We start from the raw sequence: 26,535 nt of genomic DNA, 5'->3' as shown, positions 1-26,535 counted from the left end.
TCCTGATAACAGCAGCTTATTGGGGAGAGGGGATGGGGGCAAGCCCCGTCTCTGTCCCTCCTCCACCCTGCCCCTTGCAGTTTCAGATGGAGGCTTTAGGAGTGAAAGTTGCCAGATGGAAGACAGAGGGAGGGGAGAAAGAGAGGCTGCTGTCGGCATCAGAGGTCAGGCCCTGGGTCTCTCCCCCATCACCCCACCTGTAGGTAAAGACCATGCTTGTCTGAGGAGAACTTCTCTGCTTTTTATTTTCCTATACACTGTCAGAGCCATACAGCCCCAGTATGAACTTAGACCACTGATTTGAGACAGACCCCAGGTGCAGAGTGTGCACGCGTGTGCTTGGTGCATGCAAATATATTCCTAGAGGAGAGTGCACTAGAGTGTGGGTCATGGCAGAAAGAGTACTCCGGGAGCGGGGACGGGGAGAGAGGGGAACAACAGCTCCCGGCGCGTGAGGTCTGTGCTCGGCTTCCACAGCGGGCCGCAGGGATGCCGTGCTGGGCTGCCCGTGTCAGTGAAAGGCCCAGCCTGGGTGCAGAGGCAGCTCACAATTAGCCGGCGTGTCCCACGGAGCCGTCGCCATTGTCATTGCCTGGACAATCACAGCACACGGCATTTGAGGCGAGGCGGATGACTCCGGGAAGCAGGAGGGCCTGGGCTCCCACGCTTCAGGCTGAGCCTGGGGTACAGGCTGTTGAGATGAGAAGTGGGTGGAGAGCACTTGGCAGGGCAGGAGTTTTGTGGTGTGGGGCCATGAATCCAGCACAGCAGGGGTGACAGGGCCACTTCCAAAGCCTGCAGGCTCAGGGGGGTAATCCTGGGCTGTGTGTTTGAGGGGGAGGTGAAGGGGCTGGATGTGTCCCAGAAGAAAAGGGGAGCCCGTGGGCACCCTACATCCTGGGGTTCAGGCTGGGGAGCAGCCCCTTGGTCTGAAAGCAAACAGCACACATCTGCTTAGCCCAAGGAGTGTCCCCCTGGGAGCAGTCCCCCAGTGACCCTCCACATACAGGGTCACCGAGCAGTGAAGGGAGGTTGCCTGGAGGGGCCAGGTGGGGTCCTGGCTGGCGGATGGGACTTCCCCGAGACCGCAGGCAATATGGCCTGGAGAATGGAGCCGGCCATGTCCAAGGCCACCAACAGGACGTCCCCCTGGGATATCTCCTAGGCTCTCAGACTCCTGCAGTCAGGCAGGACTAAGCTCCCCTTGCCCCCACTTCCTCCACTCCTCCTGGGGCCCCAGCACCCCCCTCTCTCTGCTGCCTTCAACACCCCATTTCTCGCCTGTCCTACAACACCAGCTTCCTCCAGGTTTCTCCCTGCTGCCTCATCCCGTTCAACCTGTGCTTCCCCAGCCACTGCAGAGAGGCCCTACCACCCCACGAGGCTGACCGAGCCCACCGCAGGGCCCCTGCTCAGTCCTCCCTCCGAGGGCTCTCTGCTCCCCAGGCTCGTGGCTCAGATCAACACCTGATCAGGCCTCTGCACAGTTCCAACCACCTCCTGCCCTTCTCTTTCTCTCTTTTGTCCCCACCAGCTCCCAGAGTCCCTTGGCTGCTCCTGGGTCACAGAGCAACATTCTAGTCCAGGACACACCAAGCCCCCCGCCCCAGGACCTCCCTGCTGCGTTCACACAGGGCGTTCCCTCCCCTGGACTGCTCAACATGACCCCCACCATCCCCGGGGAGCCCTCGGGGACTTGCTCCTTCTTCCAGCACCCTGTGTGCTGATTCCTCAGTGGCAGGGCTTATCACATGTGTTAGGTGACTGCTGATGTGCTGTCCCTCTCTGTCCTCTGCCACAGCCCAGCCCAGTATTCCCTCCAGGACGGGCACAGTGCCTTTCATCACGGCCCCTCCCCAGCCCAGGGGGGCACTGCCCATCTCTGTCCTGGCCTCTTTGGCCGTGCACACTGCCCAGGCTCAGGGCTGGGGTGGGAGTCTTCCCTGGGGCTGGTGCATTCCGGGAGCGGTGCTCCCCGGGAGAGGCAGGGGCTCCACAGCTGAAGGGAGCAGCCCAGGTCTCCCCATCTCTGGGACACCCAAGGAACGTCCTGGGGGAAGGAAGGCAGGACACGGTCTTGGGCTCGCGGGGAAGCCCAAGAGAGCCCAGGAGCTGGGGGTGTTGTGCGGGTGTGAACGGAGGGGCTGGGTGGGGAGCTGTCAGCTGCAGGGGGAGGGGGACGGGTAGCCTCGGGGCCTGTGCACACGGCATTTCCAGCGTTCCAGAATATGGCCTTCTCTAATCGCCATCGACATTCCGTTCCATAGGCACTTGGGCTGACAGCTGGCCTTCTTTTAATAGCCACAAGTATTCTGGGTGACATCCTAATCCCAGGGCATTCACTGGGAGCACATACACGGCTCGCAGCACCCCCCCCCAGGGTACGTCCAGCCTCCAATCACACAGAGAGGTACACACCACCCACACTCGGTCACACGCAGCTTAGAGCAGACATGTTGGGGCACACTCAATCCTGTGCCCTGTGGTGTCACAGTGACAGAGAACATGTGCAGGGCACATGGTCACACACAGGCACAAGCCATACTCTGCTGGCTCACTGCACGCACGTCCTGTCCTGCTCGCACACACTTACTGTACGTTCATCACTGGAGAGCCACCATCACTTGCCACGTATCTGCATCGTCAAGGCTGCACAATCACACAGACTCTCGGATGCAGTCCACACTCACTCAGGCCTGCCCACAGCATCATGGAGTCACAGAGGCCCCCCAGGCACCCCAAGCAGGCCGGGGACATCTGGGTGGGGAAGGAGTGACTCCCAGAGGGCGCTGGGCCTGCCCACAAGAACAGCTCCCCTTTCCTGGCCACTCCCTGGGCTACTGGCCCCTTGTCCCCACCCCTGTATGGATTGGCAGGTGCCACTCCCAATCACCTTCCCAGGAGTCTCTGCTTCCTGCCCCTGAGGCCTGAGAGGGGCCTTGGCTTCCATATCCTCCAGGCCCTGACTGCAGGGGAATCGGCCGCTCACTTGCTGGGCAGCCCCCCACACAGCTGCTGCCTCTGTGTCCGTCCAGCCCTGGGGAAGGGGGGAGAGGCACTGTCAGGTGAGAGGGACCTTCCAAAGTCCCCGCTCCTGCCCACTTCCCCAGCCAAGACTGTCTTCATCCTCCACACAAGTATTCACTGCAGTGAGGTCCATGGCACTGTAGGCTCGCTGGTCACCAAATCCCTGCAAACTGTGTGCCTGTGCTAGTGTTTGTGTGTGTGTGTGTGTGTGTGTGTGTGTGTGTGTGTGCGCGCGCGCGCACGCGCGCGCATGCGCGCGCATGTGCGCGTGCACTGTGTGCCTTCTTAAGCGTGTGGGGTGGGTCTGTCTTCATGAGGGTCTAGGCCTCTGTTGACAGATGACATTCACTCCTTGATGTCGTTCGCTACATGTGGTTCAGGGAAGGGACCTCTGATATCTCCTCCCTCAGCCCCCAGGGGTGGAAGGAGTGGGAAGAGGTCAGTGGAGATTCTTGGTGAGGCCCACGGTGGGCCCTGTAGTTACAATGATGGAGGAGCCCAGGTGTGGCTGGGGATGGGAGGCCACAGCACAGAGAGCTCTCCTGGGGACATTAGGGGGCATCACAGCCCCGGGTCCCAAAGAGGGACTGGCAGGCTGGTAGCTCCCAGGGCTAACACCAACTGTGGGGTCAGCACCCACTCATGTGCACCCTAGCCAGGCTTGGATGTAGAGACAACTGTTTGCCCTTTTAGAGAAGAACACACAGGCTCAAAAGGGGTGAGTGACCTGCCCAAGCTCACACAGTGAGGATGTGGTAGAACTGAGCCTTGAACCCAGGTCCCCTGACTCCAGGGCCAGTACTCCTTCCACTGTAACCTGTGGGCTCCTCAAGGCTCCCAGGAAGAGGGGGCTTAAGGCTGGGAACAAAGGGCCACGAGCTAGCTCCTGCCTATCTCTTGGGAGGCGCATCTAGGGCCAGAAATGCCTGTCTTTTCACGGCTCTAAGCTCCTGGAATACTGCCATCATGGAAGAGAGATGGCCTGGCATTGGAAGACGCATCAGTCCCAGCCCTGCTACTGGGTGACCTTGGGCCAACCCATTGCCTCTCTGGCCCCAGGGCCCCTGCCTGTCAGAGGGAATGGGGCAAGGGAAGGCCATGGGGCAGTCGTGAAGGGCTCTTCCTGCCAGCGTCCCGGGATCCTGAGGGTCCCTGGGTCTCAGAGGCCTGAGGCTGGCCTGGTTGAGGAAAGGAGGGTGAGGCGCTAGCCTCGGGAGGCCATCGAATCCTTACCACCTCGCTCTCCGAGCCCAGGGACGCCTGGCGCCTCTGTCCAGAGATCCAGCTGAGGTCCGAGGCCTGGCTGCTCAGTGTGGAGCGGTGGGTGGAGCGGTAGCTGGTGTAGGGGCCAGTGCGCTGGCCTGACACGCCCAGCAGCACCCCCAGGCAGGGCAGGTGCTGGGCAATGGCCATTCTGCAGGAACCGCACAGCTGGTTAGGGGGATGGACAGGCAGACACCGGGAGATGGGGGAGGATGGACAGACTGATACGAAGCTAATGGGAGTGGACAGCATGGGGAAATGGGTGGTTCAGACACTGGGCTTATGAGGACAGACAGATGATGGGGTGATGAGAATGGACAAAAAGACACTGGCAGTCATAGGAGGTGATGAGGAAGGACAGACAGATGCTGGAGTGAAAGAGACTGACAGGCCCATAGCCTTGGGGATGGACAGACAGACACTGGGACCATGGGCACGGAGGGTAGCAGGTTCGGTGAGGGGCTTGGTCTCAGCTCTCAAGGGGCTGGCCCAAGCCACGTCTCTTCCAGTGAGGACGGGGACACTCCCGAACAGCCTCTGAGCCTGCAGCTGGCCTCAGCAGGGCGGTGAGTTACTGACACCACCAGGCAAAAGGAAGCACTGAGGGGGCCCTCGAGGGAGAGGCCAGCTGTGCTGGGAATCCATCAGCAGAGAGCGCTCTGGGCCAGAAGCACCCCCGGGCCTCCACCTGGGCCCTCGAACCTCTCCCTACTGTGGTCTCCAGGACATTGCTGTCCGGGGGCTTCTTCTCTTTGTAGAGGGTATCACTGCTGATCGGCCATCCCAGCTGCCTTTTGGCCTTGGCTCCAAAAATCCCATAGGCAGGATTGGACACTGCCCAGGGAGCTCTGACATCCCTCCAAGCTGATACCCCTGGGAAACTGGGTCAGCAGAGGGGGTCACACCAGCTCCAGACCCCACCCAGTGTCACTGGCTGCTCCCAGCTGCGGGAGGCCCCCACCCAATGCATATATACGAGAGATAGGAAAGATGGCCAGCTTCTGTCCCCATTCACGGCTTCTGACCCTCCATGGCCCGGGGACATGGGGCTGGGTCCTGGAGGAGGGCCGCACCTGTACTTGGGGTGGGTGATGGCGTAAATGATGGGGTTGTGGATGGCAGAGGCCTTGGCGATGACAGCAGGCACGGTGTTCATGTAGGGTGTCAGGACATGCGCGTACCTAGAACGGAGAAGCTGTGGTCCCCCTGCCAGCCGGCCCTCCCAGAGACTCCACAGCCCACCTGCCCTCTCAGGAAGCTTTTTCCTCTGGGCCAAGCCCTGCAGCCCAAACCAGCACGGCCAAGAGGGACTGTAATGCCGGGAGAATTCTGACCTGAGGTGAGCGGAAACCTGGGGGGCCGCTGAGGGATGGTTGCTGAGGGGAAGAAGAGCCAGATTGAGGGGTTCAGCCAGGTCCCACGATAGCTTGGAGCCTGTGCTGTTGGCAGGAAACCCTCCCCACCCCCAGGGCCTCTGGGCCTCTGGCCAGTTCCTCCCCCGCCGCACACAGCCCTGAGACCCGCTCCTCCCCTGGCTCTCTTAGAGTGACTCACAAGACAGCCTTAGCGGGCACCAGGCCCTTCTGGCACAAGGAGGGCTCGGACCCAGACACCCCCCAGGATGAGTAACTCTCACAGTCTCAAAGTGCTTCTGAAGTCTGGTCTATGTCCCTTCTGCTGCAGACATCAAGTGCCCAGACTCGAGCCACGAAGGGCTGGCAGGCAGGAGGTGAGAGGTACCCCAGGCCACGTGCCCACAGCCCAGGTGAAGAGGGAGCCGGAACCTCAGGGAGAGTCTTGTGTTCCCGTGGGATCTGGCAGGACCTGGGAGCCCCTGCAGGCCCTCAGGCTAAATCCAGCATGGCCCAGAGCTCCCCCCGCATGGGTCCCAGTGCCTCCAGGAAGTGGCAGCGCCATCTCCTGCAGGTGAACCTCGCTGCCACCGCAGGGAAAATGAATGACTGGCTGTGAGGCTGGGCTTTGAGTGTGAGAATGGCTGGCTCGGGCTTGGGCTGGGGAGGGAGAGGCCGCCACAGGGTCCCCCCCACCCTCCTCCCACCCCCTCCAGCCCCTGTTCCAGCCCTTGGGCACTGCTCACCCAGCAAAGGCCGTCAGGGCCACAGTGGAGTAGGGCGCCCAGGAGAGCACGAACAGAAGGATGACCAGCAGCTCAATCTTGGCCATTTTCCACTCTCTCTGTAGCCGCTGCCGTTGTCGGGGGGACCTAACACCGCCCTCGCAGGCCCTGAAAGTCTGGAGAGCCCTAGCACGGGTGCAAAGGCCGAGTCTGACCCTGCTCTGGCAGCAGTGAGGGCCACGGTCATGGCTGCTCTGGAGGAGGCTCCCTGGACCTGGCCATTCTCTCCTGTGCAGGAAGCCCTGACTCCCAGAAAGTTCTCCGTTACATCCAGCCTAAGCTGTCTCCCTGTGGTTCTGCCTGTGGTGTCTTCTCACCCCGCGGACCTCCTGATCAAGCCTAAAGGCCCCCTCCTCAGGAGCCCCTGTCTCCTGAGACTTCTCTAGGCACCCAGGTTGTGCTGGTCTCTGGGCATCTCACCCCCTAAGCACATGGGCTCAGCTTGTCTTTGCCCATCTGGACCTGGGAGGGAATGTCCTGGGAGGGGGAGGGTGCAGTGTGAGGCTGGGGGCTGGGTAGGGGCAGCCCTGGCAAAGGCGTGTGGCCACCCTCCCATCAAGCCCCTCCTCCATGCCCAGCTCTTACTGGCCTGTCTCCCGGATGGCCCTGAAGATGAAGATGTAGCAGTAGATGATGACCAGCAGGGGGAGGAAGAACACGAAGCAGAAGAGCAGCATGGTGTAGGCCCGGACCGAAGGTGTGAAGCTCACATAGTCCCAGGAGCAGGAAGTCAGCAGCCCCTCGGGTACGTAGGCACCTGGGAGCCAGGAGTAGGTGCTCAGCCTTCGGGCCAGCATGCTTCAGGCTCCTCATCCAGCAGGGGCTTTAGCTGTGGGGTCCGGCCTCCCTGAACACTGGTCCCCACTCCGGCCCTGCCCAGTGCAGTGAGGAAGCCAGGGCATGTGGAGGGGAGCTTTCCCAGCTAGTTCTAGCAGGCAAAGCCCACTGCTGCCCATTTTTACCAGGTTAGAACAGAGACCTCACCATAGCCCGAGGGTATTACTCCTCCAGATTTTGGCCACGTTTTTGGTCCTGCCACAGAAAGATAGGTACCTTGCTGCTAACTCTCCTACTTGCTCAAGCCTACATCCCAAGGCCTGCGTGTGTGACGCTAAAACTCAGCATCAGATGCACCTGTCACTTCCCGCCACCCAGGAACCATGTGGGATCCCAGGTCATCCTCTGGTTGCTGAAAGTTCTACCTCAGTTTCCCCTGCTGCTAGTCATGCCCCCTGAATATCCATCTGCCTTGAGACTCAAGAATTCCTTTGGCCCCTCCTGCCAGCTGGCCAAACCAAGTCTACCTACCTGCCCCCTGAACATGCCCCGCCCAGCTAATCGTCCTCTCTCCCGATTCCCTCAGTCCACTTACTCCAGCCAAAGAAGGGTGGCAGACTCCAGGCCAGGGCATAGAGCCAGATGCCCACCAGGACAAGCGCTGCCCGCCTCTTGGACACCATCCCGATGGTGGCCAGTGGGTGCGTGATCACCAGGTAGCGGTCCAGAGCGATGGCCGTTAGGGTAATCATGGAGGTGATGCCGAAGACAGCCCCACAGAAGGCATAGAACTCACAGCCTGTGGGCACAGCTCCCCAACCTCAGACCATGGCAGGAGCCCATGAGTTACCCCAGAGGAGGGGGGTCTGGAAGTGGTACATACTCAACTCCTGCCTTCACCTCTCCAGAAAAGCAGCCCTGAGCCCCTCTCCACCCTGGCTACTTGCCACATCTGGCCAAGAAGCTGAATCTTCCCTCTTGCTCACTCACAAGATCAAGCACGGCCACCCACTCTCTGCCCAGGAAGAGCCAATCACCTCCTTGTTCAAGGCCAACCTCCACTGTGGGCATCCCCTGCCACAACCCTCCTCCTCCCTCCAGCAGAAGGGAACCCCGAATGTCTACCTGCCTCCCCAAAGAGCCACCGCTTATACAGGCTGCTGGCAAAGAAGACGGGGGCCTGGGTGAAGGACATGAAAAAGTCGCTGACTGCGAGGTTGATAATGAACATGTTGGAGGGTGTCCTGAGGCCTCTGGTCCTGTGAAGGGTTGGAAGCTGTCAGGAGGTGCTTCTGCTGGGGAGCTTCCCTGAGCTCACATGCACACGCGCATACACACATGCACACGCATGCGGGCACAAGCCCCAGGGCCACCACCCATCCCGCTGCTGCCCAGCAAGCACCAGCCAGACAGCTCGAGAGCCTGACAGTGTGGGCTGAGAAGTGAGGCCCCCTCCAGGCAGCAACTCTTGCCTCATATGGAGAGCAGTCCTGCCCCCAGAGTGCTATGCAGCCCAGCCGAAGCTGGCTTTAGGACACGTCTGTTTCCTCCTCTCGCCCTCTGGATCTCCTCTGCATGATCCGCATTCTCTCCTTGGACACACCCCTCATTCCTCTGAACCCCTCCAGGCCAACTCTCCCCAGTGGCTCCTCCTGCATGCTCAGGCTCAGATGTGCCTTCCCAAGAGCTCCCTCCACCTCCTTCTCCCCCAGGCACCCCTCCTGTACACCTTCTTCCAGTATCTCTGCAGTCTTCACACTTGGGCTTGGCCCAGGGCAGAGGGAGAGACAGGTGTGCCCCACAGGCCAGGCACTTTCACAAACTCCTCTCCTGTAATCATCCATCTTTACATCTAGCCCTCCCTCTTTTCCAGATGAGAATACTGAGGCTCCCACCCGTGAGGTGGCTTGCTCCAGATAACAAGACTCAGTAAGTGGCATGGCCAGGATTCAAACACTTATCTGATGGGCACTGCGCAGACATGAACTTGTGTAATCCTACATTGACTCCATGAAGTAAATCACACCTCCACTTTGCAGACAAGAAAAATGGACCCACAGGGACACCTGGGTGGCTCAGTCGGTTAAATGTCTGCCTTCAACTCAGGTCATGATCCCAGGGTCCTGGGATCGAGTCCCGCATCGGGCTCCCTGCTCAGCGGGGGGTTTGCTTCTCCCTCTCCCTCTGCCCCTCCACCCTGCTCATTCTCTCTCTCTCTCTCAAATAAATTTTTAAAAAGAAAGAAAAATGGGCCCATGGAGAAAAGTGACTTGCCCAAAGTCAGTTCAGCTAATAGGTAGTAGGGTCAGGGGTTCACTTCTTCACCTGCCTGTCTCAGCCATTCAGCCCAAGAATGAGGCAGGTGGGGAAAGAAGCTGGGGTGCTTGCCAAGGGTGCTTGCTGAGGGTCTTGAGGACTCAGGACCCTGTTGCCAGGGCTGCTTGTCGAGGCAGAGGGAGGATGCCCACTGGGGCAGGTGACGTGGAGGTGAGCTGAGAGCAGGGCAGAATGGGCAGAGGCATGTGAGTCGTAGAGAAATTCATCCTACAATGAAGGTGTGCCCGGGACCCAATTGGCATGTGCCGCTCAAGCTGCCCTGGACTATTTTTTGGCCCCTTCCCTAAGCTAGAAGATGGAGACCTGTCCTGAGACCACCAAAGGCTTGGCAGTGGCATCCCCCCACAGGCTCAAGAGTGCCCTGCAGAGCTGGAGACAGCCTTCCTGCCCTGTCTCTGCATGGCTGGCTGCCCTCGGTGCCCATGCCCTAGTCCTGCCAACCAGGCACCTGCAGAAGGTATAGATGACCATCAGATTGCCCAGCATCCCTGTGAGCCCAACCAGCAGGATCACTGTGCCCAGGATGTAGTGGGCATGGTCCGGAACATCCACCGTTGGGAAGGGGACCCAGGCAGCAGCCCGAGCCCCGGCTGCCTGTGGAGAGACAGAGAAACACGAGCATCACGTTATCCTATCATCTGGAATAACCCTGAGAAGGAAGGGTTAAGGTTCCTGGTAGACCAGTAGGGAAACTGAGGCTCAGAGTGGCACAGCCACTTGCCCACACTGCTAGGCAGTAGCTGAACCAGAGTGGAAACGCAGATATCTCTAAAGTCAAGCCTGAGCTCCTGCACCGTGGCACAGAGGCATGAGGCTTCCAGAATCACCTGTTGGAGGCTGGATGGACAGACAGACACATGTCTGACAAGGAGGGACATGGCTGGAGTGAGTCTACCTTTCCTTGGGGAGAAGGCAGATCCATCCCCTCAGTGCTTCCTCTCCATGGTATGGGCCCTGACCGAAGCACTCGAGGTGCTTAGCAATGGTCTTCCAGGCCCCGCAGACTCTGGGGTGGCGGAGCTAGGTGGAGCCCCTCTCCTCAGGAACCCCAGCCCCTCCCCAGCCTCACAGAAGAGGTTGTATCCCCTCACAGTATAAATGGGGAGCGCTGACCTTGATACCTGGCATGAGACAGAGGACAAGAATTCCTCTTTAAAAAGAAAGCTTAGGGGGCACCTGGCTGGCAGAAGAATATGTGACTCTCGATCTCGGGGTCGCAAGTTTGAGCCCCACATTGGTGGTAGAGATTACTTAAATGAAAAAAAATAAACTTAGGGGCACCTGGGTGGCTGAGTCAGTTAAACGTCCAACTCTTGATCTTGGTTCAGGTCATGATCTCAGGTTCGTGGGGTTGAGCTCAAGGTCGGGCTCGTGCTCAGCATGGAGTCTGCTTGAGATTCTCTTTCCCTCTCTGTCTGCCCCTCCCCCCCTCTAATAAATAAATAAATCTTAAATAAATAAATAAACTTAAAAAGAAAAAAGAAAGCTTAGGTCCCCCAAAGTCACTTCAGGGAGGTTATGGCCCCATGAGGCCAGTACAAGGGGCTTTAAAGAACCCTCTGCCCCCACTCCTTTCCTGGGAAGGAGGGCAATTTAGTCTCTGTCTTGCCTCCTATTGCTACAGAGCCTTCCCATCCTATCCAGGATGTAGGCCAGCATCCCAGGGTCTTCAGGGTACCCCCAGTTCTCCCCAGTTAATAGTGGGTTCGGTGGGGTATGACTCTGGGGCCCTGGCCAGAATGACAGGCAGGGGAAAGCACCCACCACTTCACTCTGGTCTGGACAATCCAGAGGCCTCTGGTATGCCTTCCTCTCTGGAAGGCTCTGTGGGGTATCCAACTACCCTCAGAAAGGAATGGATGCAGCCAAGGGCAGGTCTGGACCATTGCAGCCCCTTGTCCTTTAGGGCTGGCCTTTCTGTTCCTTGGATGCTCTCCATGGGGAAGGACATTGCCTACACGCTCCTCTATTGGCCTCTTTGTGGAGGACAGGCCCAGAGAGGTCCAGTAACATACCCAAGGTCCCAAAGAGGAGCTCAGACCTCTTCTATCTCGCTGTCATGCAGGCCAGGGTGGGGTAGGGAAGGCTCTGTGTGTGCACATGCCAGCCCCAGGCTTACCGTGGGACTGCTGGGCAGAGCTTGACCCACGCTGGACGTGCTGCTCCAGGAGCTGTCCCACCTGCTGGGTGAGGCTGGGGTGGCCACACAGCTGGGCTCCTGGGCTCTGGGCCCCGAAGGAGGGTTCATCCTGAGGTGGGGTAGTCCTTTCTCGAGCCCACTGAGAAGCCCAGGACACAGGGAGCTCAGGATATTAGCTGTGCCCGGCCTCCCGACCTTCCTCCGTCCTCAGCACCCCTGCCTGCTCTGCTGGCCGCCTGTTCCTGCGTCCGGCGTGGTCCTAGCCTGGAGCTACTCTTGGAGCTGATGACTGCTTTGTCCAGTGAAGCACAAAGGAACGAGTGTCACAGCTATGGCGACTCACAGCCACGGGGTCTGTCCTCACCTTTAAGTAGGAGAGCTGGGAGTGCACATGCCCAGTTGCTCAGTACTGCGGGTTCCCTCAGATAGAGGTCCCTGGGTGTCTGTCCACAGAAGGCCTGATGATGGTGGCGCACATGTGTGAAAGTGTGTGTGTGTGTGTGTGTGTGTGCGTGCGCGCGCATAAGTATGAGAGTGTGTGTCAGTGTGAATGTGTGTGTGTGTATTTCAGGGGAGACTGTCGTGCTTGGGCTCCTAGACATTGGGCAGAAGGCTTTGTCCTCCCCTCTGACAAAGCCCTCTTTCTCCCCCGAGCTCATCAAGAACAGCCTCTCCTGCCCCCAGTAACCCCCACGGCTGTCCAGGGGGCAGCTTCACCCTCTCCCCGGGGCGCCTGGCCCTCAGTTCAGCCTGCACGAGCTCATCCCATCTTCACAGCCACCCCCGCAGGGCCAAGGCTGGTCACCCATCGCAGAGATGAAGAAGCTAAGAGGGTGTGCCGTGATATTACACAATCAGAGTGAGGTCAGATCACAAGGCATTTTTTTTGTTTGTTGCCTTTTGATAATAAACTTTTTTATTGAAGTATAAAGATTTTATTTCTTTTTAAGATTTTATTTATTTATCTGAGACAGAGATAGTGAGAGAGAGCACACGAGTGGGGAGGAGAGGGAGAAGCAGACTCCCCGCCAAGCAAGGAACCCGATGGGGGGCTCGATCCCAGGACCCTGGGACCATGACCTGAGCCTAAGGCAGCTGCTTAACCAACTGAGCCACCCAGGCGCCCTGAAGTATAAAGATTGAAAAAAAGAAAACCACCAGATACAAAGCTAGGAACGCAGGCCTGGCTGAGATGAGTGAATGTCAGAGGTGGGGGGGCCCCCCAGGCCTGCACCTCCATCCACTCTTGGAAGAGGCAGCAGGAGGGAAAAGCCCCAGAGCTGGAGGGAACAGCAGCTGAGCGGTCTTTGCAGGGGTCCACTCGGCTTCCAGAACGTCCTACTTGGGAGCATGTCCTAAGACACGGCGCAGAGATTGGTGGAGCCCTGGAGGGGAGACATATACCAACTCTTGCTCCAGGACAGTCCCCAGTCTCTACAAACAGTTCTCCTTGAGCCCCAGATTTGGGCCAGGGGGTGGGAGCACCCACACTCGGAGAGAGAAACTGCATCTCCCAACAGGCGCCAACCCGTGGCTCAGACACACTTCCTCCTGAGACCTTCCATTTCAGGTCTTAGCTCACAGAGGCTCACCTTGGGTGCTGGCTGAGGCTGGACCCTGGCTTTGTTTCTTCCTGTAATGCCCGGTGTGGACTTACCAACTGCTGGCTTTTGAATATGAGGCTTTCCCTGCTGACCTGAGCTGGGAGCAGCTCTGAGCGGACACAAAGTCCCATTCAATGTCCTGTTCTCACCCTCCAACCTGATAACTAGGAGAGAAGCAGGTGAAGTAGCTAGCACCAGGAGCTCTCAGAAGGGTTTGTTGGGCGGGCAGACGAGAAGGGGCCACACCCAGGGCACCAGAGGCCTCACAGCCACTCCTAAATGCCCAAGGAATTGAATCCCTTTATATTGTCCTTCTCCGTGGCTGACATACAGCCACCCTTGGAAGTGATGCTGAGATGTCCCATCACATCCTCCTGTGCTGCGACCCTTTGGGGGAGGGCGCACGACGACTGTCACACTCCACACCTCTGCACCCAACTTCTGCTCTGCTGGGAGCCTGCAGTCCAGGCTGAGTCAGGAGAGCTACACGGGCAGCCTCAGCCTCCAAGGACACAGTGTTTCACTGTCCCCTGTGGGCGCACCACTGCCCCAGCTGTCCTAGTTATAAGTCACAGGTCCGATGTGGGGGAGCCCTTGGCCTTCTCTCACTCTCCTCAGACTTTGCATGTGCCCAGCTGCATTCCCACCTCTGAGCCCCTCTTCTGCTCTCCACTCTGCCCGTCAGGTCTCTCTCCAAGCCTGGCTCAGAGCGGAGCCCAACCTCTCCATGTGCTTCCTGGCCTCCCTGTCGACGGTCTCAGGGGCCCCGCTCCACCCAGGGATCAGCACATGGACAAACGGGGAAGGAGGCCTCCAACCCCGCATGGTTCCCATCCTGGCTAGTGCCCACTCCCCTTGGAGGCAGGCCTGGCATCTCTTCTTCTCCCAGTCCAGGAGCCGAGGGCAGGTGGATGTTCAAGGCCAGCCTCTGGCTCTGGGGGCTTCGGTGGCCCCAGGGCCCCCGAGCTGATAACAAACTGCCATCCCCACACAAGGCTCCTCTCTTCATGCCTCCCCCTTTCTCTTGCCCCCTCCTTACAGCCCATTCTTCACACTGCAGCCCTAAAGTCATTTGGAAACACGTAGTCAGATAACCCCATGCTAAACGCTTTGGCGGCTTCCATTGCTCTTGAGACGTAGAGGCCCAGTTTGGCGAGGAGGTAAAGGAAAGTAACACAATGTCCCCCAGTACAGGGGAATAAGAAGTAGATTTTGTTGGGGAAGCTAAACTACCAACGGTCAGCAAGAAGGGGCCTGTTCTACCCCACCGCCTCGATGTATGTGCATGCGGACCAAGCTGCCATCACCCCGCTAATGCCCCTTTTTGATGCATGCACCAGACCAGCCGTTTTCAGAAAGGAGCAGCCAAGCTCAGGTGCCAGGCAGTCTGGGTGTGGCTGCCTGCTGAGCAGGGAAGTTTCTGAGAAGGCCAGCTGCCGGTACCTGAAGACCCTCCTGGGAGCTAGATTCAGGCCATGGGGGAAGGAGAGTTGATCACACAGGGAGTTGAGTTCAGGTGCAGACCCTCTTGCTGGGCAAGGAGGGGTCAGCTTGGTGCCTGAGCTTCTGGGCTCACTCACCAGGGAGTCCTCACTGTGCTCCAGCCAGGCTGGCTTCCTCTTTGTCCGCAGAACACACCCAGTCCCTCTGTCACCCAGCTTCTGCTCATGCACTGCTCCTGAAAACTTTCTGCGCCCCTTCTCCGGGTCTCAGCTCAAACACCACCTCATCAAGGTGTCAACGAAGCCATCCTGAGGACCTAGCTATTCACAGCCTCCCGTCCATCCTGTGGAGTACTCACTAATAGTGTCACTTATAGTGATCATCAACTGATTGTGTCCTCTCCCTCCCTGGATCACAAATAGGTCTGTGTGTTTCTGTGTGTTTCATCTTTGTGGCCGGAGTCACGTGCCTGCACGTCATTTCAGGAAAATAAAAATCTCCCCGGTCCTTGCGTCTCAAGGTGCTGTCCAAGTAACAGGTGCTAGAAGCTGCTCTGAGGGGGACACTGAGGAAGCCCAGGGATTGGTAAGAGTTGCCACGTTGCCAAGTCCGAGGCTGGAAGGGTGGTAGGAGGAAGGTGGGTGCTGGGACTCCAGAGGCTAGAGCTGCCCAGCAGGTGGGTCCTGGGACTCCAGATGCATGCAACAAACCATGCAGACCACTCCAGATGCATGCACCAGACCATGCAGCTAGAGCTGCCCAGCAGGTGGGTCCTGGGACTCCAGAGGCTAGAGCTGCCCAGCAGGTGGGTGCTGGGACTCCAGATGCATGCACCAAACCATGCAGACCACTCCAGATGCATGCACCAGACCATGCAGCTAGAGCTGCCCAGCAGGTGGGTCCTGGGACTCCAGAGGCTAGAGCTGCCCAGCAGGTGGGTGCTGGGACTCCAGAGGCTAGAGCTGCCCAGCAGGTGGGTCCTGGGACTCCAGAGGCTAGAGCTGCCCAGCAGTCTGCTGCAGAGAGAGGGTGCTCACAGCGGGGAGCTGGAGCCTTGGTGGGGACATGGCTGCTGGCAGAGATGCCACGGTGAGCTGAATGTGACACGTGAACTCCCGCTCTCTCCTCTCTGGTCTCCTGTCTTCTGCACCTCCCTCCCAATGGCCAAAGCTGCCTGGAAGCCAGAGGTAGGAGGGGGTGATAGACAAAGAGCAGAGTAGGGAAGGGCAATGGTGCACACAGGTTATCACCCCTCCACCCCGCCCCCAACCTGCCTCCGTAGCCAGTAGATGGTGTGGGTCCCCCTCAACCCCCCGGCCAGCAGGTCAGCCCTCCCAGTTCACCTGTAGGTGCTCTAGATCCTTGATTTTTTTGTGACCCCTCCCCAGAAGCTGCTTGTGGAGGGTGGCCTGAGCCTTGGGTGGGTAGTGGTGGCAGCTGTCTGCCTGGCCAGCCTCTGGGTTCCCCTGGACCAGCCCGGGGCCACCCTTCTCTTCAGCATGGCCTAGGAGTCTATGGGCAATCCCACTCACTCCCCCTCCACATACACACCCACCGTGCGGGAGAGCTGAAGGGGCTGAGTGTACACTCTGGTACCTGGAGCCCTCGCCTATACCTCTGCACTGCCTGCCTCTCACCCCTCACTGGCCTGGCTGCAGGTGGGGAGAGCTTTCCAGGCCCCTCACCCTCAGGGGAGTTCTAGGGACAGAGGAAGTGGGAGGCCTAAGAGCTGCCCTAGGGCGGCATAGAGGGCCTGGGTGTCTGCATAGCCGAGGGGCCAGGGAGGCAGGGGTATGGTGTTTTACGTTAGATCAGGCAGCAGTTAGGCACAAGCCAACACAACCCACACTTGTTGGGGGACTAGAATCAACCAGTGTCACAGATACTGTTCACAGGGCCCTGAAGCCAACTTCACTTACTTCTGAACCCCAGAATTCCTGTCCATTATAGAGAAGTCCTGAAAGCTCTTATAAGAAAAGCTGATAGAGGGGCACCCGGGTGACTCAGTCGGTTGGGAGTCTGCCTTCAGCTCAGGTCATGATCCCAGGGTCCTGGGATCGAGCCCCGCGTCAGGCTCCTTGCTCAGCAGGGAGCCTGCTTCTCCCTCGGCCTGCTGCTTTCCCTGCCTGTGCTTGCTCTCTCTGAGAAATAAACTTTTAAAATCTAAAAAAAAGCTGATAGAAAATCCAGGAGGACAGGTCCGTGGCCCCTGCGTTTCTGTCTTTCTGGCCACAGCACCAGGGGCCGGGGAAGCCGGTCTCTGTGACCTGGCCTAGCGGGCAGCACTGTGATGCCTCTCCCATGCCATTCCCATCCTCTTCACTGCTAGGGATCACTTTCCTCGTCCTGGGGCTGGTAAGGGCTATCTGGTTACCCGGAGACTCCTGGGAAACTCCCAGAAGCTGTTGCCAAGGGAATATTAAATGTCTGAATGAGCGTATTCCTGTAGGCACCCAGCCAGCCGCTCACCTGGGCCCCCCTCACCTGCAACCTGCTGGGTTCCAGGCAAACCCTGTCAGGATAGGGCCCTCTGTCCCATGGCCTGGGGTGGGGTGGGGGGCATAAACTCAGAAATTCAGAAAATCTTGCCCTTCTGCTGTCTTCTGCCAGAGAGCAGCAGATACAGCTCTGCCCTTCGACCTGCTCTGAGTACCATCCACGTCCCCCCCACCCAGGGTAGGCCTGCCCCTCGGGAGCCAGCCGAGTAGCCCTGTGGTCCTGCTAATGTCCCCAGAGGCATCCAAGGGTCTTTCTGGTCCCTGTGGCCCACCTCTCTGTGGCTCCTCCCACCCTTACTCCCCATTCGGGGGTGCTCCCACTGAGCTGCCTCCTGCGCGCCCTATGATAACCAAAAGGGGGACCAGCCGGGGCACAGCCGTGGGACAGAGTTTCCACAGCACTTGGGTCCCTTTCCTGTCCCCACAGGAATACCTATGGTGGCGCCTGGGTTTGCTACCTTCCGATGCCCACATTCCTGGCCTGGGGTCCTGACCCAGGGCCTCCATAGGTGTTTCCTTTGCCCATCCTGCCTGGTCCATGTGTGTCGTTTCAGTGAGTCCAGTCTGGGGGCTCCGACTTCATACCCATCCAAGGACCATGCATTTATTAAACAACTACTGTGTGCTCTGCCCTGGGTTAGCATCAGTTATAGTGGCTGCCATGGGCACCCTAGCTGTGTTATCAGAAGGGGAACAACACAGTCACACACACACACACACACACACACACACACACACACACACACACACACACACACACACACACACCATCAACCCCAGAACCTAGCTTCTTCCTCCCCTTAGCTGGAAGCTTCTGTCGAGGGGAGTCAGGGCCGGTTAACAAGTGCAAGAGAGGAATAGGGAAACAGAAAGTCAAGAAAAATATGAGTAAGACCAAAAGAACAAACTTTTTAAAAAGATTTGATTTGTTTATGTATTTATTTAGAGAGAAAGAGCACGCACAAGCAGTGGGAGAGGCAGAGGGAGAGAGAGAGAGAATCCCAAGCAGACTCTGTTCCAAGCTCAGAGCCTGACACAGAGCTCGATCCCATGACCCCGAGATCATGACCTGAGCCAAAATCAAGAGTTGGATGCTCAACCGACTGAGCCACCCCGGCACCCCAAGAATAAAGTTTTAACTTGAAAACTGATTACACACCCTAGAGAGGCACGAACCTTGGGCACGCCCAGCAGGCCGTGGAAAGCAAGAACTTGCTACCAGATTTCAACCACGAGATTGATTCCCTAGAGCCTTTGACATTTCCTAGGGGCACACAGAACACCCTACCTGGCACACACAGACAGCGGCTTGAACCACCTTGGGACTATATACTTTTTTTGACGTTTTGGTAACATGCTGGAATAGCAGGAGAAACAATTTTCTTCCTCATGGTGTTTTCACTGATCTTAACCAAGATCCTGAGCTCACCCCTACAAACTGGAGCATTTGTCTGAGGGGAACAGGAAGGGAGGAAAGCATCTGCTTTGATTTCTAACAGCCCAGAGCAATTTCTGACTGCTCATAGGGGATAAGGATGGGGCAGGATGGAAATCTACACGGACCTCAGAGATGTGCTCCGTGAAAAACAATTCTAGCATGTGACGCATGTCTGGGTTCCTTCTCAGTGAGTAAAGTACCCCATAAGCCCTCAGATTTCTGAGCATTGCATGAGTGGACCTGGAAGATTTCTGAATACAATCCCTGAACTTGAATTGGCTTTGTCTTTTGTTGTGACTGTGGACCTGTTACCTTTGCAGGGGGATTCCCAAAGCTGTAAACACTATTATAAATATTAGAAATTCCCTCTCATGCCTGCCCGGCAGGTCAGGCGACCTCCGCTGGCCTTCCAGCTTCACCCCTATCTGCTTTCAGGATCTGGAAGTGACAAAGATCTATGATCTCTGAGACTCCATTTTCTCCTCCATTGAATGGGGGTGTTAAAACCTGCGTTATTCATAAGAAAGTGTGTAGAGTGCCCTAGGCTGCCTCACCCATAGTCAGAGCCCCAAGCTTACCGGGGCTGCCGAAGCAGGAAAGGGTGAGTCCTGGCTTCACCCCGGGCTGTGATGTTTGAGCAGCACAAATGCCCATACCACCCCACAAGGACACCAGGGTCAGCCAGGACTGTGCCACCCTGTGGAGCTGTGTGACCTCGGCTGGCTCCATCTTGCCCTCTGAGTCTCCTTCCTTATCTATAGAATGGAGATAGTGATGCTTCATTGGATGCAATGCTTTAATTTGACAAGAGAAATGAATCACCCACCTGGAACACAGCCGACTTCAGCAATGTGAGCCCCTAATCCTTTTACCTGGTTGCAGAGGGATTGAGATGGCTAAGGCAGGTCTTGTCAGGCTCACGGCCCACTCTGGCAGAACGGGCCCGCCCAAAGCCCTCTGGGTCAGAGAGCAGAAGGATAGCAAGAGGCAAGGCAGGTGTGGGGACCACATTCCTTTTCCCAGAGAGTTCCTGGTGCGAGTGTGAGCTCCCTGCCCGAGAACAGCCAGCCCCACTGTGTCCAGAGGCCCCAGCTTTTCCACCAGCAGGGAATATGGGGGTTGGTTATTGGCAGGGCAGTGGGTTGGGACAGCAGGTGCTCATTCTCTCTTCTCAGAAGACCAGCTAAGTCCAGGAATTGCTGGCAGTTTCAGGCAACCAAAGTCAGGGACTGGTGATGGTTGGCACCCTCTGCTTTCGGGGCTCTTCGGGGACCCCAGTCTTTTCTCCCATCCTCCCTTCCCACTTGGGCCAGCTGAGGCTCTGGACAGAGCTCCCAGGCAGCTCACAGTGGACCTCTGCGAGCCTCTGGGGCCTCTTTTCTCTTTCTTCCGGCCCACCACTCTGTCCCATGCCCTCACATCCAGCCCCCAAGGCACCCTAGAATCATCAGGGAGCTTAAAAATTATATCACCTGGAGGCCACCCCCAGAGACTGTGATTCAGCTGGACTGGGGTATATGGCCTAGGCACCAGGATTTTTATTTTGTATTTATTTATTTTAGAGATTTTATTTATTTATTTGGGAGAGAGAGAGAGAGAGAGAATGAGCAGTGGGAGGGGCAAAGGGAGAGAGAGAAGAAGACTCCCCGCGGAGCAGGGAGCCCGACATGGGGCTCGGTCCCAGGACCCCAGAGATCATGACCTAAGCCAAAGGCAGATGTTTAACCAACTGAGCTGCCCAGGCACCCCAGCACTGGGATTTTTAAAAACACTGCCTAACACAAAGCCTTAGGCACCAGACCTACATCTTTATGCTAATGACTTCCATACACATACTTGGACTCATAGGGGAGCCCTGTCCCCCCACCCACCATTCACTCCCATCCCTTCAGCTCCAGTTCTGTCTGCTCTGCACGATGCAGTGGCTTTGCAGCCTGGGCCAGGAGCAGACTCTTCCAACTTTTCCAAATTCAGTCTCCAACCAGACCTGCCTGAGCGCCTGTAAAGGGCTGGTGATGAGAGGTCCAGTACCTGGTGCCCAGGGGCAGAGAGGCACATGAGAGGAGCCCCTCTGGCAAGGGCTGTGATGAGCAGTGCCGCGAACTCTGGAAGCCAGGCAGAAGAGGCAGGGTTCTTAGCCTGGGGTTTGCAGGTAGACTTCAGGGCATCCATGAACTTGGGTGAGAAAAAAGTGATATTGTTTGCACGAACCTCTTGCCGAAATTTAGCATTTTCCTTTATTATGAGCGTGGATAAAACCCCAACAGTAGTATTGCCTGTGACTCTGTCCCCAGTGGAAATCACCGCTACTTTTCTATGGCGGTAGGAATGTTGCACAATGGCACAATATTGGTTTTGCTCTTCGCTACTTCAAAATTACAGGCCCTGCATACACTTGCCGCCAGATCTTGTTGATTCGTTAATGAAGAAGCATGCATGTTACTCCATCACAAACTTATTTATTTAATATTTTAGTGATAATATTTCGCTGGGAGCGGTTTCCTTCATAATCCTGTGTATTTTATTTTATGCATTCATTTTATGCAACATTCCTGGAAAGGGCCCCATAGGCTGCACAAGACTCCAAAGGGGTCCCTGGCACAAAGGTTAAGAACTGTGGAGTAGAAGTTGAGGCAGGTGTTCAGAGATCAAGATGTGGAAGCCACAATTGTGCGGGGCTGCAGGTGGCCTCCCCTGAGTACTCCACAGAGGCTGCCTGGAGGTCTTAGGAACTGGGAGACACCTGCCTGTGACAAGCCCCTGGATCCTTCAGCCTGGTTGTTTAGCTTTGCCTGGGTCCCCCGAGGCAGCTGGAATCAGGCAAGAACTGCCTGGCCTCCAAGCCTCACCATCCATCCCAATTCCTGAATCCTGGTGTCCGGCCGTAAGTCCTGCCTTCCCCTTTCCTCAGATAAACTTTGATTCCTTTGATTGATCAGCAGAGCTGACCAACACCCCATGGGGACAGAGTCTGCAGGAGGCCTCGGCCACCCAGAGATGAAGGGACCCAGTGTGTGACACCTGCCCTCGAGATAGACTCGGAGCAAGTGAGCTGTGCTCAGGGCAGGACCTCCCTGGAGAGCCAGAAGTGGCCTTCGCTGCAGGTCCAGGAAGATGCTAGGCCTTCTAGAGAGGGCCGGACGGAGGTGGGAGGTGATGTGGAGAGTAAGGGGTGGGACCCCAGAACAGGGCTGACTTGCAGAGCCTGGGGCTCCTCCCTTCACTGCCTGTGGACACAGAGGGGATGGAGGCCCACACTCATGCCCCAGAGCACAGACCCTCCAGCCCGGCCGGCCCCTCTGCTCTTCTCACTCCAAGAGGCTGTGATCTCCACCAGGGAGTTGGCCTTTCCCTCATCGTCTAAAAGCTTCTCAGAAATGCAGTTCTGAGAGCGAAAACTTCACAGCTTCTCCCCGAGGACTGGTAAGCCTACGATTTCACAGCAGCAACCCCGACCACCCCTGCCCACCTGTCCCCACTCGGGACTCTGTGTCCGCAACAGTGGCAGGGTGAGTAACCATGTGACAGGTTTGAGGAGTGAGGCTCCCCCTGCCCCACAAATCCCTGAGGACAGGCCAGGGCAAAGGAATTCCTGGGATTGTTTCGTAGTTTTTATTTGTGTCATCTAACGGATACCAACACATCCTTTAAAAATGAAATCTGGGGCACCTGGGTGGCTCCGTCGGTTAAGCGTCCAACTCTTGATCTCAGCTCAGGTCTTGATCTCAGGGTTGTGAGTTCGGGCCCCATGTTGGGCTCCGTGCTGGGTGTGGAGCCTACTTAAAATAAAATAAAATAAAATAAAATAAAATAAAATAAAATAAAATAAAATAAAATAAAATAAAATAAAATAAAATAAAATAAAATCAATCATACTGAAAGGCTTATATGAAAAATAGTCCCTTGTCCCATCCCTCCCACTCCCTAGTTCCACCTCCTGGAAGCAACCATTTTCGATCCCCTAGTATTTCTTCTGCTAGCTATCTCCATATTTGTAAAAAAAAAAAAAAAGATTATGCTGCTGAATCTTGTTTAGAAGGATGTGGAAAGAGACTTTTCCTGTTGTTGGTTAAAGCCCCAGAGCAGAAGCCAAGAGGCTTAAGGGACCCCACAATCTAGAAAGAATGTCACAGAGCTGCTTGACAGCCCTCCAAGGTACCTCAGAGGAACCCAAGCTGGGCGCTGCACCCCTTCCCGAGCAAGCCTCCAAGAAGCTGGAGGCTGGGTGGGGCTCCTCAACCCTACTTCTCCACAGGTCGATCTGGCTGGGCTATTTGTTGGGGGACCCCTGACATCAGTTTTCCCAGAGAGGAGCCAAGTAGAGAAGAGGGCTGGTGGGGGGAGAGAGGCATCTCAGTATTCACTCAGCCCCCTGTTTTGGTTCAGGACCTCCAAGCCCAGTTCCTTTGCCTGATGCCCAGCCCCCAGGGCAGAGATTCCCCCATTCACCCTGGAGACCCTGCAGTCTTCGACTCTGATGGGGGGAGAGCTGTGCAGAGTGGGGAGGATGCCGAGGGCTCCTAACACCATCCTGCGATCCCCTCGCTGGCCTCCCTCCTCGCCCCACATCTTCCGTGTAATCGAGTGATTATGGGTGGTTCATTGTTGTTCCCATTGCCGGCTTAGGACATGGCTTTCTCGGGGCCACTGAGTCAGTTTCCACTCATCTTTCTGCTTCTGGGTTCCAGATCATGTGGTTTCCTCTCCTTCCCCGTCTTTGGGGGTTTATGCCTTTCAAATGTCCCTTTACTATGACTTTCATGCAAGTTTTGGAGAGACAGCCAACTTAGATACAGTGATCCATCTGCCATCTTGATCGGGAGTCCCCGGTCTGCTTTCTGCTCCGAGGTGCCCTACGAGGCTGGAGGTTTTATGTTCTTCCCCGTCTCTGTAGGTTGAGAGGGCATGAGTGGAGGCAGGGGCTGACAAGAGGCACAGGAGCCCCAGACTGAGGCACTGCCCATCTGTGCGAGGACAGCTGTATTCTGCTCTCACTTCTAAAAACGGTTGATTAATTATTCAAAAGGCTGGAATTTCGTTATATATTTTGTAGCTGACTCTGTTAGTTACCAGGGGAGAGAATATCTATGAGGAAGTTTTAATTGACTATTGCAACCCATGACCTGGAAGTCTCTCCATAAGCATCTTTGTACATCGGCGTGGTCCTTCTGGAGGCTTATTTTCCCAAAGTTCCTGTGGCGGGATTCTGGGGTGCGGGCCTGGTCAGGGATCTGGACCCCTGCTCTGAGGGTTGGCCTCCCCCACCGTCCCCAGCCTCCCCTCCCCAGTGCAATGCCCAGCATGGCCACTCCTGTGTGCAGCACCAGCCTAGACCGCACTGAACAGAAAAGCACAAATGAGAACAAACTGCCTTAATGTGGGGACTTGAAGGAAAAACAGTATTTGAGTTTACAGAACCCTAAGCCTAAAAACCTAAGTTTCTAATATATGCCCTACCCTGCCAACTCCAGATCTAACTGACAAGCATAATAGGACTTCAGATCCCTCTCCCCAGCAGCCCAGCCCTGAGCTGGAGTGTCTTTGGATTCAGGTTTCTGATCTTTAGACTTGTTGAATAGAAGTGATGTGTCCCCATGAAAAAAAATCCAGGCCTGGGGATCCCTGACTATTTTGTTTTCAACCTCATGGCAGATAGCTGGCCTGCATTTCTCTCCATTACAGGTTTTGCTGTTCCTGCCTCTGGCCAGTGCAGGAAGAGACTAGAATCCAGGGGTCCTGGGTGCGAGGACTTGGACATCTCTGAGCCCCACAGTTGGGACAGGGCTCCCCCCTGGTCCTCCTGGGTCCAACGCCTGCTGAGGACACAAAGACAGAAGTCTACAGGAGCTGGGGGCAGGGCGAGGCTTTGAAGAGGAAACTGGTATCAGGAGTGACAAAGCCTCCCCTCAGAGCTGGGCCTCAGGCACCCCAAAAAGTGTGGGGGTTCTTACCTGAGCACTTATGTGCCTCAGTGAAGGTCACAGCAGCAGGAGCTCTCTGGGAGGTCCATTAAGGAATAGGTATTCCCCACAGTCCTGTTCCTTCCCTCTGCCCTGCTCTCGGGCCCGGCCTCAGCCATCCTGTGCTCAGAGCTGGCTCCTGATGGAACCATGCAACAGTGCTGTGTTTGGGTAGGGCTGACCCAGGTGAGGCCCAGGAAAGGTTCTCCTGAGACTTCCTTCCTATACCCCTGCAGCTTTCAAAGAGGAAGGACTGTAGCTGCTATCCTGTAGGCCCTCACCTCACCATGCCAGCCACAGGATCCTGCCCCCTACCCACCTGCTGAGAGCCCCAGGAGCAGGGCCGCTCTTGGCCAGCTCCTGAGGGTCACCCACGTGATGCTCTTGCCTCTTTTGATTTCGAATTCCCAGGACTTCAAATTGAGGAACAGTGAAATGTCAGGGTGGGAAGGGCTCAGCCAGACCTGGAAGTAGTGTGAACAGAGTAGGGAATGGAAAAGGCAGCCAAAGGTGTCATGTCAGGCAAAGTCCTAGCCTCCACCTGATGCTGATGGGAACTCTGGAGTGTAAGTTATGCCTGGGTTTTAAGCCAACCTCAAGACAGCAGAGCTGAGCTAGCAATTCTTTACTATGGGCTACCCTGCAGGTACCTAAACACCCAAGCGTTTCCGGTTCCCTCCAGGGTGAAGAACTCTCAGATGTCAGCCCTTAGAAGGGGGTGGATGGGTCCACAGGACTGGTGAGTGGTGGCCTCAGGACCTGGGCAGAGCACCAAAAATGCCTTCTGCATTGAGCAAGTAACTAGAATGAAATTCTCCAAAAGACTAGTGTTCGGTGATGCACCAAGTCCCAGAATGAGAAGGAGGGTCAGAGGTCATTACACATGGATTCCCAACTTCTGGTCCACCCTCTGAGGGGATAGGGAGGGTCTCCTCCCCTCGCAGTTTTAACATTCCAAATTGGTCATCCTCTCTCCATTCCACCAGAACATCCTGTCCTCTAGCCTGTGTGGTCAAGCTGGCCACACCTTGGTGACTCAAGAGCCTTGGCCAGCACCTTCTGAGACGACTGCCAGTACTCACCTGGCCAGCCCTGCAGCCCACCCATTCCCACAGGCTTTCAGGAAAGAGATTATCTGGCAACAAGAATTTCTAATGAATTTAGCCACAGCTCCCTTTCCCCAGCTTACAGGTTTTAGAAATGACCACTAATAGACATAAAGGCCTAAGTCTTCTAGATTTGCCCTTCCTACTTTTTCTACTTCTATTATACAGTGGGATGTTTGTCCCCCTCATCTCCCTTGGCACCTCCCCCACCCCAAGGGCTCTGGGCGCCAGGACTGTATCTGCTGGCCACCATGTCCCCAAGGTCTCTTCTGGTGCCCAACAAACAGGAGGAGGTGCTAAGTGACTTTGGTTGATAAGAACTGATGTCACAGGATGTTTGTGACACCAAGTGTGAAAAATGAGCTTTGTCTTAGCCTGCATTCCCTGGGAAGCAGAATTTGAGGCAAAAGCTTAGATGCTAACACTTTTTGAGGAGTGAATCCCAGGGAAGCAGGAGTGAGGCAGGCAAAAGAGAGGGAAGGCCTAAGGGAGGGCTGGCTGAGCTGACCACAGCTCTGTAACAGGCACAGAGATTGTTTGGCTGCGAAAGATGTCTGAAGAGGGCTGTATGAACCACCATAACATCAAGGAGTCTGCCTCAGAGAACAAAAGGGGAAAAAACACTCCCATCTCCCAGTTGCTGAGTTTACTGGGTGCCCGCCCCAGGGGCCTTTCTACCCCTGCTCATATGTGTGGTGCCCCTCACGGCCCCAGTAGGAACCAGAAGAGCTGAATCCCGGGGCTGTGGTGGTGCATTCTGGCATGAGCTGCAGTTTGTGGGGTAGGCCAGCCAGGGGACAGAAGC

General features: G+C 56.5%; 1 protein-coding gene across 2 annotated transcripts; it reads right to left on the bottom strand.

Annotated features, from left to right (window-relative positions):
• Positions 1-230: 230 nt before the first annotated feature.
• Positions 231-12,021, bottom strand: OPN4 (opsin 4). 2 transcript variants are annotated; one of them, XM_027596827.1, is made up of 10 exons: positions 11,661-12,021; positions 9,990-10,135; positions 8,330-8,463; positions 7,800-8,003; positions 7,013-7,184; positions 6,389-6,553; positions 5,364-5,471; positions 4,261-4,441; positions 2,894-3,037; positions 231-592 (listed from the first exon to the last, which is right to left on the bottom strand). In XM_027596827.1, the coding sequence occupies exons 1-10, from the start codon at positions 11,787-11,789 to the stop codon at positions 512-514; spliced, it is 1,464 nt and encodes a 487-aa protein (XP_027452628.1). In that variant the 5' UTR covers positions 11,790-12,021; the 3' UTR covers positions 231-511. The 2 variants fall into 2 exon arrangements, with proteins under 2 accessions (XP_027452628.1, XP_027452629.1); XM_027596828.1 differs by lacking the exon at positions 231-592 and adding an exon at positions 891-929 and having other exon boundaries at positions 11,661-11,789.
• Positions 12,022-26,535: the final 14,514 nt, after the last annotated feature.

The sequence above is a fragment of the Zalophus californianus genome, chromosome 15, assembly GCF_009762305.2.
Source record: "Zalophus californianus isolate mZalCal1 chromosome 15, mZalCal1.pri.v2, whole genome shotgun sequence".
NCBI classification, from domain to species: domain Eukaryota; kingdom Metazoa; phylum Chordata; class Mammalia; order Carnivora; family Otariidae; genus Zalophus; species Zalophus californianus.
The sequence above is the reverse complement of the archived record's forward strand: the minus strand, read 5'-3'. Positions and strand labels throughout refer to the sequence as shown.